This window comes from Haplochromis burtoni, unplaced genomic scaffold, assembly GCF_018398535.1.
Source record: "Haplochromis burtoni strain Fernald_Lab_line unplaced genomic scaffold, NCSU_Asbu1 Contig_1552, whole genome shotgun sequence".
NCBI lineage: Eukaryota > Metazoa > Chordata > Actinopteri > Cichliformes > Cichlidae > Haplochromis > Haplochromis burtoni.
The window spans coordinates 7025-21143 of NW_024583913.1; the positions used below are offsets into that span (position 1 = coordinate 7025).

At 38.9% G+C, this 14119-nt stretch overlaps 1 protein-coding gene across 1 annotated transcript; it reads right to left on the reverse strand.

Annotated features, from left to right (window-relative positions):
* Positions 1-263: 263 nt before the first annotated feature.
* Positions 264-8416, reverse strand: LOC106632725 (macrophage mannose receptor 1-like). Its single transcript, XM_042217045.1, has 5 exons — positions 8369-8416; positions 2690-3070; positions 2250-2594; positions 2076-2164; positions 264-1992 (listed from the first exon to the last, which is right to left on the reverse strand). The coding sequence occupies exons 1-5, from the start codon at positions 8406-8408 to the stop codon at positions 1867-1869; spliced, it is 981 nt and encodes a 326-aa protein (XP_042072979.1). The 5' UTR covers positions 8409-8416; the 3' UTR covers positions 264-1866.
* Between the last annotated feature and the right edge of the window lie 5703 nt (positions 8417-14119).

The following is a 14119-nucleotide window of genomic DNA, read 5'->3' on the forward strand; positions in this document are numbered from 1 at the left end:
CGATTTTCAATTTTTTTGTAGTTTATTGCACTTTTTTGCAATTTATGTAATTACTATGCACTTAATGCAGACATATTATTAAAATCTGGGCTATAATTGTTGTATTGATGTATAGCAACTTGAAATGCTCCCAAAAATGGCTCCACAGCATGTAAAAATATAATATAAGCTCTGGCGGACTTGGGCTACATCCACACGTACACGGGTTTTTTTGAAAACTGAGATTTTCTGTTTTCGTTTTAAAAAATAATCCCGTCCACATGTAAAGGCAGAAATGAAGGAAAACGCTGCTAGGAACATGCCAAAGCATTTTTAAAAATCTCCGTTTTCAGTGACTAAAAACGCGGTTCTATGGGTTAAGAGTTAGTTTTTTCTCTTCTGCTTATTTAAGGTTTTTTTTTTTCGTAGTGTTTTCATGATTGCCCTGGTTAACCTGTGGTTAACATCACAGTGGTATAAACTGTGAGTAATGCCTTAAGTTAAAGTCTGAAAACATACAGACGCACAGAAAATATTCAAGAGAACTTTGTGAGACCTCAGGCATCCAGTTTTACTCTGAGACAACGTTCAACCTTCATGTCTGAGCAGGAACATTGGGATTTGACCTTTTACTGTCATTAATAAAAAGTTATATATTAAACACAATTGTAGTACAAAGCATAACTGCAACATGCATATAAAATACTTACCAGCACCAGTTTAACTAAACATGTATAAGTTTCTCTGGAGTTTTCAGTCAGCTGTCTTCTCTCAACCTTCCTGTTTCCACTACAGCTGCTCTTTTTTAGATTGTAGAAATCACATTCACTTATTCACTTAATAATAGAAAAATAGTCCCTATTTTCATGAGTTCACTCCAGCCAAGCTAATGAAACAAACCAAATTGTCAGTGTGGGCAAGATGTAAATGTTCTATAGTCAAATTATTGAATAAGAAAAGGAGCCGCACAAGGCAATAAAAACCCTCTGCATATTTCCATAATTTTTTAAATATGTATCTCTTGCTTTATATTACTTTCTGTATACCTATCTACATCGATGCATCGTTTTCAATCAAATAGCTGTTTTATTACTTGAAATAAAAGAAACTGAACACGTAAAAACCCTTTAAATTATAACTAGAAGAAAGCTGAAAGCTACAAACACAAAAGTAGACAAACATGTTAACACAGGAGAAAGTACAAGTCAAAAACTAAGATCACAACAGTAACTATGGCAACACCAGCACAAGCTTTACCCATCACCTGCTCTGCTTACTACAGTTAGGTCTCTGTGACTCTGTCTGCTCCTACAAAGTGGCAGTCAAGTTAAAATGACAGATACGAGGACATCCAGCATGCTTTGAAACTGCACTCCATTGAAAGCGATGAACCAAATTTCTATCAGATAAGGTTTGGGACTGTTATGGTCTCATTTATGGCTGTTACAGTTATTAAACAGCAGAAGTAGAAACAGGACATAAACAGTACAATGTTTTGTTGTCCCCCCCTGACCTCCTCAAGCAGATCTCTGGCTCTCTTCACTTTCCTCTCCATCATTTGTGTAAGTCAGCAGAGGATGCTGTCAGATGAAACAGAACTATGGATCCTAATAAACTGCACACAGACAAAGCCTGTGCAGTGACGTCCACAGAAGGACAGTGTCTAAAGTGTTGAAAGAGACGCTGCAAAACAAAACAAGAGACTAGAGCCTATCAGGAAAACTAGTGAGTGGACCTCTGATTAAAGAATTTCTACCAAACTACAACTGCAGCTGAACAAATGAGCTGTTGGTGGAACTTTACACTCTGAAATATTGAAAGATTCAAAGGATGAGACAGCTCAGCACAGCATGTTATTAACTTCACACATGAAGTGGTTCAGTCCAGTCAGACTTCAGTTTTGCAGCCACCGTCCACATCCTGCTTCTTCGACTGGTCGTCACGGTAACTCTGGACTTTCCTCCAACGAATCCTGAAGTCTGTCAGTCCTTCTGACAGCATGAGGCCTGACAGCTGGACAAAATGTGCAGATGATGAAAAACATGAAGCATAGTTTGAACTTGTGTCAAGTTTGTGTTGGTGACTGAACTGCTGACCTGCTGTGAAACCTGCTGCTGGATCTCTGTGCTGTGCATGTCTGCCTCTGACTGAAGCTTCATTTTCACCACTGTTTGCTTTGTCACTGCTAAAAATGAACCACATATAACAACACAAACATTAGTGTTTTACATGATGACAGGATCTTACAGTGTTTGCATTCTGGACCTCACCTGTGAAACAGAAAAAACGGATTCTGTAGTTACAGCCACCATCATACCATTTTCCAGATAATACATACATTGATACACAGTACTCATTGGGATTGAGGTTATTAGGCTCAGCAGGATTCCAGTTAGTGAATGTGGAGGTTGTGTTGTCAGACCAGAAGGCCCAGGGATCCCTGTAGAGACCAATCCACACATACTGAACCCCTGATCCATTCAAAGTGAGCGTGATGTTGGATTTCTCCTCTTTGCTTCTTATACTGGTCAGGTCTGTGTGGTATGTCCTGCAGTACGACTGAGCCGCTGACCAGGAGCGGCTCTCATTCACTAAGATATAACTTGAACTGCTGGCTGTGAAATATTGAAAAGAGGTTTTTTTCTTTTAAATAGGTAAATTATGACTCACATAAAACTGTAATAACTATGCCAACAAATCTTTTTCCTACCATTGTAACACAGGAAAGGGTAAGAAGCTCCACAGGGTCTATCATCCATCTGTGTTTGTCCCTGAAGAGCCACACAGTATTCCTTTGCATTTACACAGTCTGGTTGGCCGTTAGCCCAGATCAAAAATTCATGTGTGCTGCCAACATAAAAAAGTTTTCCCTCCATGGACCACTTCCAGCTGTAACGATCATTATAGAGCCCTGTCCAAGCCCAGTCAACATTTTGTGCCATTGTCACAAGCAGTTGGTTGATGTTGCTGTTGTAGATGGTGACCAAGTCAGTGAAGTGTTCTCTGCAGTAACTCTGAGCTTCAGTCCAGGTCTTCAGCTGGTTCACAAAGTGGTATTCTCTGGAGTGGGGAGGAAGAGTGGAAAGTCCTCCTGAGAAAAATGAAAAGATTTTATTGTGGAAACTGGGCTGTTAGACAAATCACTGAAGACTGAAAGACTGAAAAGGGTGGGTGTTATATACATATATATATTATATAGTTTTAATTGGTGATGTACAGAGATTTTGCAGAAGGAACTTTACAACATTACAACATATATGGGGACAGAGATCAAATAGCCATATACATTGTTGGTCAACATATCCAACAGAATTTCAATTTCTCAAAACTGTAATAAAATGTAAGTAATAGTTCCCAGTAGAGCTGGGCGATATAAGATTTTTTTCATATCACGATATGTTTTTTTTTTGTTTCAGACGATAACGATATCTATCACGATATAAGCCAAATAACTATATTTGTAAGATTTAAATGTGCCGTTGCTCAAAAGTAAAATGTGAAATAATCAGCAGCTTGTTTTTATTTAAATATTTATTTCCCATAATAAGTTCAACAGGGTAGATGTACTTAAGGAACATGAGACTTTTTCAGATAAATAAAGGCAAATATTGCAAACTACACAAAAGGCAGCCGCTAAAGCGTTTAAGTTTCAAAATAGAACAAACGAAACAGACTAAACTGTCAATTCCACTTAGAAACAAAATATTAATTCTAAAAATAAATCTTAGTTTGTTTTACAGAAGAACAGACAAAACTGACTAACTTTTGTCAATATCAAATAAACTGAGAACTAAAAGGAAATTCTCAATCTCTCCTTGTTGTATAGCTAGCTTTTCAAACAGTTTTAACAGTTACTTTAGTCTGACAAAAGCCGAATGACGAATTAGCGCTTCCAGTCAGAGACTGAGGCTACGTCCACACGTACACGGGTATTTTTGAAAACGGAGATTTTCCGTTTTCGTTTTAAAAAATAATCCCGTCCACACATAAAGGCAGAAATGAAGGAAAACGCTGCTATGAACATGCCAAAGCAGCAGGTGGCGCTAGATTCCTAACCGTGCAGAAATGTTGGCCAATCAGAAGTCTAGAAGCCTCGGTGGGAAAAAGTAAACAAAGCTGGGGCATAGAAGCAGAACCGAGTCGTATGTGTGGACGGACAGTAACTGTGTGTATATGTAAGCATTTAAACACTGCAGAGAGTAGAATTAACAGTAACAGTATTGTAGAAATTCATTTCACCGAAACAATAACGTGGCGCACAGTGTGACGCATGCACCAGTTTATTGTATTTCCAGACTTGCTTTCGGCACAATTTACAGTGCACGCTACTCTGTTTTTTGTCAGACTTGAAATAGCCGAAATACCTTCACACTACGGAACTTCTATGGCTCTTCCGTTCGACAATCTCTCCGGCATTGGAACCATCATCTGTTTTCTCTTCGGTCACGCTCGGTTGATTTTTCTAGTCGGCACACTCATTTCCTCCATTACGCGCTGGCTCCATTACCCGCTGGCTGCTTCCCAAACAAACACACGTGCGGCTTGGCACTTGTGCTGTACGTAACAAGTCACGCGACGTGACGCTGCGGCTGTGATTGGTTCGGCTCTGCGCTACTTAATTTGGATTGGCTGACCTTTTTTTTTTTTTTTTTTTTTTAAGAGGACAAGAGCGGCGAGGTCTATCGCGATAGCTTAATTTCTCTATCGAGTAAAAGTTATATCGCGATACATATCGTTATCGTTCTATCGCCCAGCTCTAGTTCCCAGTTGTTGTAATCTTTGTTAATTGCACAAAACTCAAAGATCTAGACATTAATGCTCAAAAAACATCTCACACAACATATCAATATTAATGCAAACGATTGCCTCAGTTGCACTGAGTATTACTAAATTTAACAGCTTAATTATATTTAATCAGTCTCGAAACTTTGACTTATTAACTCAAAATTTTGAGAAAATAACTTAAAATTTCAAGTTAGCGCTGCCAATCAGTAATCTATGTGAATGATGTCATTTCCTTGTTACCTGGAAACTGAAGCCCTCAGCTACAAATGCTACAGCTAAGCTACCAGTATTACATCCAGTCATGAATGCACAGATTGCTGAGTATTTTCAGCCTGGCTTCACAAATGATGAAATCTTTGTGTTATTAGCTGAATCACATGGTGTTACTATCAGCAAATGTACTCGCAAAAGCACCAATTTGTTGCAATCCGGTTTTGAGTGCCCATTCCTCTGTGCCATATGCTTCTGGGTAACAGGAGAGTGACTTCATTTGGAAATTACTGATTGGCAGAGCTAACTCAAAATTTTGAAATCTCGATTTATGTTTCTCGAAATTTCGAGAAAATAACTCCAAATTTCAAGTTATGGATACTTTTTTTTTTTTAAAAATTTTAGTGCCGGAAACAGGCTTCCATAAACAACACTGCACTGTTAATATTAAAAAAATATTAAAATATACCATTTTTTAAATGTCAAATGCCAAAAACGATATGTAGTGCTGCATATCGGAATAGTAGATTTGACTAAGAAAACTATTAAAACTCTAATATGTACATATACTATACCACTGTTATGGGTTTCTTATTTTAATATTTGCAATACTTGCTTGGTTAACATTCATATTCAAAACAATAACAATGAGAAATTTCTTGTTGTACAATTTTTGCAACAACAAAAAAATTAAACTGAGTATTGTGCTCTGATACACTGATCCAGACTCGAGTTTTTAAGTTCGTGAACAGGATCCAGGCTACTTTACTCTGAATGAATACAGTGTCATTCAACCCCTTGGTCATAATTGTAGTAATATATGTAGTGTATAGATCCAAAGACCATTCATATTTATATTATCTCTTTACAGAAAAACATCTCCGATTACCTTGCAGCAGTGGTTCTCAAACTGTGGTACACGTAGTACTGGTGGTACTTAGGCTCTCTCTAGTGGTACACGGGGAAATCTTTGATCAGTTTTTTAAGATTTAACAATATACCATTGTGGAGCTATGCAAAGATGACACAAGAGGTTCTTCTGGGAGCTGGAGTTTACCAGAAAATATTTCCCCAAGCTCAAGTGCTCTATGAAGAGTAGCCTTTCCTTATCGCAAGTGGTCACGGCTGCTACAGAGCACTGGTGGGCTCATTTCCCTGGACCTTAAAACTGCAAGGCGGCAGACAACGCTGTGCAACGGTGCCAAAATGCTGATGGTAAATAAAAAGAGCCCTTTTCCGCAGTGCTGTGATCCCAGCCACTATCCATGAGTTGGAGGCCCCCGGGAGAATCAGTGGGGTCATGGAGGGTTATCACATTGGTGCTCATTGTGAAAAGTTTGGTGGACAGCGGATCCAGTGAGGCCACCACAAGATGTATTTTGTGTCATCAGCTGAAATGCCACAAAGAGCAAACTGAGCTTTGATGTCCCCAAACCACGAAGGAGGGTCATGAAGCCAACAATCTTGGAGCTTAACCACCACAGCAAAAATTACAACGTACAGCTTTGCTATCACTTCCGACATAAATGAAGACAGAAAACTAAACAGCAGTGGTGTTTGTAGGGTTACTGAAAATGGGCTAGTTGGTATATAATGTTGTGCTTTTTTTAGGGTCTTGTTCAGATTAAAGAGAACAAGATAAAAGGCATTAAAACATGTTAAAAACACAACAGCCTTAATAAACTTAGTAGTTTGGAACTGGAAGCAGGATTCACAAGGTTTAATCACGTCATCACTTAAAGATCGGATATCCCACCTGCTGTGAATATTTTAATGCGGTACACTTTTTATGATTATCACTTGTCACATCTTGTTTATGGCAGTTAAAATAGATAACATTCATATAAGATATGAAATTGTCTCATGCAAACTGTATATGGTGTTATGGTGTTAAATAGGCCTATACTACTGTACTTTAATGTCAGTCATAAGGGTGGTACTTCAAGAGCCATATATTTTATGAGGTGGTACTCATTGTGAAAAGTTTGAGAACCACTGCCTTCAAGTACTGACAATTAAGGAAATAAAAAAGATAATGCAATACCTAAAAGTAACATTTAGCTAACAGTTATCTTCCTATGCTAACACAGTTAGCAGAAGGAACGGAGGGACATTGGCACTGTCCTCATTTACCAACAAGCAGAAGAGTAAAACCCAACTCTGCATCTTCAACCATAACTTTTTAGTCAGGACTAAGGAAAAAACATGCGGTAAGTAGCTCTGACCAACATATGTAGCCTTAATGTTGTTCACCTTCGCTATAGACACTCACAGTTCACAAGGACTACACAGTGAGCTAGTTCAACCTACTGACATAAGAGGTATGTGAAGTTTGGTGTAGCTTTGTATTATTAGTTCTGAACCCTACTTCGTCAATGTCCAGGATAAGCATTGTATCAATTATAGAGTGAAATCAGTCAGCTAACTTGATTTGGCAGTGATTTGATGTCAGGTGCCATCCCTGAAGCAAGTCTTCCCATTTTATCTGGGACCGGAACAAGGAATACACTGGCTTGTTGTTAATAACAGTAATAATAACAATGAGGAGGGAAAGAAGTGAAGGTCATCGTAGTTTAAGGAGCTTGGAAAGAAAACTGTCTGGACTTCTTTAAGTTACTTGAAGACGTTTCACCTCTCATCCGAAAAGCTTCTTACAGTTCTAAAGTCAAATGGGGGAGAGTCCCAGATTTAAGTCCTAAGGGAGTGTCCCCCAAGGGGGTCACAGAAAAGAAGATTAGACACCAACTGTCTGCCATCTATAATCCAGTTTTGAGATCCTTTCCCAGATGCCTTAACGCCCACTCTCATCCTTGGCCTTTTGACCTCAGGAAATTACAGCATAGGGTGGGTCTAGGTTTTGACAGCGGCTTCACCTTGGCTGATTGTGACCTACACCCGTTTTCACACCTTGGCTCATGCGATTAGGTAGAGGATCAATAGGGGGTTCTCGACCCCCTTGGGGGACCCTCCCCTATGACTTTAATTGGGGACTCTCCATCATTTGACCCTAGAACTGAAGACCTTCTCGGATAAGATGTGAAATGTCTTCAAGCAACTCAAAGAAGTCCAGATGCTTTGCATTCCAAGCTCTTCAGACCATGTATCAGCATTAAACATTAAAAACTAGTTAGTTCAATAGCTACCATAGAAATAGCTGCAAACAGTCATTCAAAAAATCTAAATTTAATGATTTTAAAAAACCAACATAATTGAAAATTAATGCAGGTATTGTGGTATTAGGAGGTAAAGAATTTCTCCCGGTGCTTGCGGTTGATGTGTTAATAAATACATTTTTTTAAAATGTGCATGTAATTTGATTACCCAAATGACATCAGTCTGTCTCAATGTGTTTATAGGATATATTTGAAATGTTTAAGATATTAATATTACTGACCTGAGAGCAGCAGGATGACCAGTAAACAGGTTTCTTCCATTCTCTGCTTATGTATAACAGATATAATCATGATTATTATTGTACCATATTTATTACCAAAGATGTTTATTTAAGATTTCTTATCTGCAGTCTAAGTTTCTTAGTATATTTAATTTAATTTATTTATTTAGGACAGTGCATGTTAATGAACATAAATGTAAAAAATTACATGAATGTAAACATACCAGATTAGAGCCAAGGGCTAATTTCCATCTGTTGTCCATAAACATAAAAAATAGACATAATTCATAAAAATTCATCATTCATTCATAATAAAAAATCCATCACCAAACTCACACATACACACCATTCTGTTCCCAAATAAAACATTAAAACTATACAACTCATACATGATCACATCCTTGATTTGTCCTTAACCAGTTTTTAACCTGTGCCTTAAACACAGTTTATATGCATGTCCAAAAACATTATATCCAATACTTTTTAAACATGTAAAATCTGTCGTGTCTTTAAAATGGTTTAAATGATCATTTCTAAGTTTTAGAATAATGTTTAGAATATAAAACACACAATAATATAATTTTATAATTAATGATGCATAACTTACCTGACAGCTTATCTTTGCATCTGTGGACTGAAGTTGGCTCTTAAGAAGGTCTGCATTTGGTCTTTTCATATATTTTACTGTCAAATGAGGAAACCAGAAGGGAGTGACCTCTCTGTAGAAACATACATTTACCTAAACTATTATTGTATGTTCTGAGGTCTGATCAAAGGCAAAACCAGTTTACTGATTATCACCTTACCTTCTCTAATTGGAGATGAAAATGTTTCAGTTTAAAGCTTCAAACTGAATATTGTACATGTAAATGTTTGATATCTTCAAGTAGGCGTATCTGTAATTTTCAAAAAAAAAAATTTTTCAAAAAGGTAACAAGTGGACTTGCAGATATTTTCTATAAAACCTGTGGGGCAACAGGCTTTGTGAGTCAATACAGTCATCAAATGTTTTTGCAGTGGCGCCTCAGTGATTAAAGAAACACACGTAAGGTTACGCTAAAATGATTCTGCTTCACCAACATGCAAACCATTAGGAAAATCAAGCTGTTAAATATGAAAAAAAGCAAACAAGCTCAGACGTCATTCTCGGAACAGACATAGTTGTTAGGAGGAACAAGTGAGGAAGGATTATGGAGTCTGTTAGTCTTCCTTGGTCTCTTGTGTTCTGGGGGCCTCTGGATGTCTGGAGTTTTGATCTCCTCCATACCTGCTTCATGCCCTGGAGGACGGGGCTGTGGCCCCCCCACACCCTCTAGCAGATCATTACATGAAGGAACCTTTTAAAAAAACAAAGCGCGTCCATGCTCACAGGTGTACACACGGGTGATCACACCACAAACTACACCCTTTTTGGCTCCTACCTCAAAGCACACTGTGTTCTGTTGATCTTATGTGCTGCACAATAATGTTTAATATTTAGTATTTACTGTCATATTCCCATATATCATTGTGATGTTGTTTATTCTATTCTCTTGTTCTCTTCTGCTTGTTTTCTTTTTTCTTTCTCAACAGGTGATCCAGGTGATCGATAGATGCATCCATCCATCCATTCGCTTCCGCTTATCCTTTTCAGGGTCGCGGGGGGCGCTGGAGCCTATCCCAGCTGTCATAGGGCGAGAGGCGGGTACACCCTGGACAGGTCGCCAGTCTGTCGCAGGGCCAACACACAGGGACAGACAACCATTCCACTCACATTCACACCTAGTGGCAATTTGGATTATCCAATTAACCTATCCCCACAAGCTGCATGTCTTTGGACGGTGGGAGGAAGCCGGAGTACCCGGAGAGAACCCACGCAAACACGGGGAGAACATGCAAACTCCACACAGAAAGACCCCGGCCTGATGGTGGAATTGAACTCAGGACCTTCTTGCTGTGCGGCAACAGTGCTAACCACCGTGCCACCGTGCTGCCCTAACAGTGATCCAGTGATTGATATATGCATTTTTTTTCTCTTTTTTTTCTGCTCATTCTGTTGGTTTTTGGTTTTTGCCCTTCTCCCCCGTCCCTCTTCTCAGCTGTTTCTCTTTCCCTCTTTCTTTCTCCCCTTCTTTCCCCCAGTCAAGTCTGTCCCGTATTCAGTAAGTGAAAATAAAATAAACAATAAAAGGTGAATCAAATGGACCATTACGGCAAGGCTGGGATGGTCAATTTGGTAAAGTAAATCCGTTGGGCATCTTTCTTTGCCTTTAGACAACAATTCTGATGGCAAAAGAGCCAAACGGGACAGGCAAAAAAAAAAAAAAAAAAAAGGATTATGGAGTCTGTGTCTCCATGATTCAGTTTGTTAGTGAACCTAAGGGATGGGAATGCTTAGGCCTCTAAAACCTAACCAGTCGCTGGCTTTAGACAGGAAACAACATCTGTAAAACCTGAAAAACTGAAAGCAGCAACTCTGTGCTTTTCAGTAAGATTTGGGTTATTTCAGAAATCCAAGGCATAGTGTCACAGGAGAAGATGAAAGTCAGACAGAGAGTCAAAAAACAACAACATGTAGCTTTGTAGTTCACTACCAAAACTTAATATAGTGGTATTTTTGGCCATGTGACCATACCTGTTTCTTTAAAACCAGGAATTCTGTAAATGACGTGCCTCAATGCTTAAAGAAACATAAGCAAGGTTACACAAAGATGATTCTGCTTCACCAGCATGCAAACCATTAGGAAAATCAAGCTGTTGAATAGGGAAAAAAGCAAATAAGTTCAGGCATGGTTCTCCATGATTCAGGGCACTGTACAAGTTGTTAATAAATCTCAGGGATGGGAATGCTTAAGCCTCTAAATCCTAACCAGTCGCTGGCTTTAGACAGGAATCATCCAACTGTCTTTAAACGTCTGTAACACCTGAAAAAATTTCAATGGTTTCTGAAAGCAGCGACTCTGTGCTTTTCAATGAGATTAGGGTCATCTCAGAAATCCCAGGCACAGTGTGACAGCAGCTCCACAAAGCTGAAAGTTTAGAGGAAAGATAGTCAATGAGTCTGACGCAGCTTACATAAAGCTGGCATTTTAATGGACACTTGGCTGTTTTAGTAGGGTTTTTTGTTGTTGTTGTTGTTGTTGTTTTTTTTGTTTTGTTGTTTTCTGTATTATTTGCCAAGATTTGGATGTGGCCATAATGGCCCTAATAATACTGAAGTCTTTGAAAATGAGAGCACGGTCACTTTCCAAGCAAAAACCTTGGCCTGTGAACACAGTTCCTAAATCCCAGCAGACAAGACAGGATAGGAGAAATTTAAAAGTTTTCTTTTGTTGTTTTCAAAGCTAAAAATAACCCGAATAAAACTACAATGTTTAATGTTGAGCAAACCAATGTGGAAAATGACTTTAATAGATGTGTACACTGTTTCTACCACTGAAAACCAGCAAGAAAGTACAGAGGTAGACTTTGGTCAGATCTACTGTGGATTATCATTAATAATTTTCCTATAATACATGTAGAGTTATGTGTGTGCTGTTAAATATCAACACTTCACCAAGTTCTTTTGATTCCTCAGAGGCATCCAATGGAAGACAAAACACTGCTCAGTAGATCATTTCACACTTTTATTCTCTTTCACATTACTTCTAGAAGGGAGGTGCGTCCTGCATGACATGCTGTCGCGGATCTCAAAATGGCGATGTGCCCCTGACAGTCTCATTACAGAAGCTCTCATTCTAGTCTAAACAACAGTGTCTCAGTAACTTTCCACTAGAGATGGTCCCTCTTATCTACTTTTTCCCAGGCAAACATGAGCGAGAGTCTGCAGCTTTCTACTCCCCAAGGACACATGGTCTCATGCCATTATTTTTCAGGGCTGTATCCACTTAATACTACACTATATGACTTTATAACACTTATTAATATATACTATATATAAATATATATATATAATGTTTCCGTTCCTCTACCCCCCCCCCCCCCCCCCCCCCCCCCCCCCCCCCCCCCCCCCCCCCTGCCCCCCCCCCCCCCCCCCCCATTTTTGCACATGTCGAGGAGCGTGTCAGGCTACATTTCACTGTGTGTTATACTTGTATAACTATGCATGTGACAAATAAAGAACCCTTGAACCTTGATAAAAAGCATAGCATTATTGTGACACTGCAAATAATTTCATCTCAAAAGTGCCCAAAAAACACTACCTATGCATCAATGAATTTAACAAGAAGTTAACTGCATTCAGATTAAATATAAGCAGTTCATTATTAAAATATGATCCATACCTTGAAAAACTAAATCACTCGTGATATTAAACTCACCTTGTTTTCATAGAGTATGTGATCAGGCTTTATCTCTTGAAACCAGCTGCTCTGGATCATCACCATCTTGTCTGCTCATCCAGTTTCAGTCAGTGGAGTCTTAGAGTTACCAGCAAAACAACTGGTGGTAACACAGCCAAAATAATTTTAGTATTCACTAAAATGTAAAATTTAAGTTGTCCTAAACCTAAATCATGATCATCATTCAAACAACCAGCAAAATATTCCTGGGTTGTCTGCTCAGTACATTGGGGGTGGTTGTGGCTCAGGAGGTTGGTGGTTGGATCCCTGGCTGCTCAGTCTCTGATGGATCCTTCTGTGTGAATGTTAGAAAGAACTTCAGAAAAACTGATTGTATAGATGTGTGGAAAGAGGCATGTTGAGTGCTCAGGTAGAGCAGAAAGGATGCTGCATACAGACCATCTATTTGGAATTTAGTTTTTACAGTGTAAACAAGTGGAAGTTAAAAGACAAAAAATACATAAAATAAATATGTTCATGTGCGAATAAAGATAAATGTGTTAGAAACATAAACATATAAATAAATATCCATGCAGTGACACATGATACACAGTAATATGAGTCTGAATGCAGCCTGTCCTGTACAGATATGTGTTCTGGTGTAACAACAGATTTCTCCACATGCAGGTCAATGAAATAGTGAACCATATATTTGTTTTGAATTTGAATATTTCATCTTAAAACTATAAAGGAGGAAATGTGCTGACATCAGAGCACATCCTTGCACTATATCCTGGGTTATAATGACTTCATGATACTTCACATGGACATCTACACTATATTCTCCAACCTCTATATCTGTGACATTGTTGAAGGAGTGTGGCTGTGATGCACTACAGCTACGTGGATAATACAGATATAGCATCTCTGAAGCAGTTACAGGTGTGTCGTTTATGACTTCTCATGTCCGTATGGAGTTTGTTTTATACTCTTTAATGTTGCTGCTCTCCATCAGCGACCTGTTCTTCCCTCCTACTCTCCTACAGCCACTATCAGCACTTTATGTCCATCACTGGTAACTCACTGGTGTGGTCTCATCCTTTCTGTTTGGTCTCCTTTCTCTGTCACTCACAGTCACCTAACATCGCAGAAAGTACCACGCACCATGAAATATTCCCAAATGCAATATTAAGATTACTATAGGGACATTGTTGCCTCAGTTCATGTGTTGTTGGCTTCTTGCTCTCCTTCTTTATCGTTTCTTTCCCTGCTGTCCTGCATGTCCCACCGCTCACGCCTCTTTCACGGTCTCTGTCATCGCCATTGACCGTCTCAGTGTCACCATTACCCTGGATGCTGAACCCCTTATGGCTGGCCCTTAACCTTTCACTGCTGTGGGACGCAGATCATGTTAAGCAGTGGTCCAAATGCTGAGACATGGAGACAAATCTAAATCTAGGTGTTTATTAAGGCTGATCGATAACCATAAAAA

What these genes read in the sequence shown, in the direction of transcription:
- LOC106632725 (XM_042217045.1), bottom strand. Translation starts at nt 8,408, where the DNA reads ATGGAAGAAACCTGTTTACTGGTCATCCTGCTGCTCTCAG. An exon ending in CCCTTTCCTGTGTTACAATG is followed by an intron (nt 2,595 to 2,689) that starts GTAGGAAAAAGA and finishes AATATTTCACAG; the next exon opens with CCAGCAGTTCAAGTTATATC. An exon ending in AGCAGCAGGTTTCACAGCAG is followed by an intron (nt 1,993 to 2,075) that starts GTCAGCAGTTCA and finishes CATTTTGTCCAG; the next exon opens with CTGTCAGGCCTCATGCTGTC.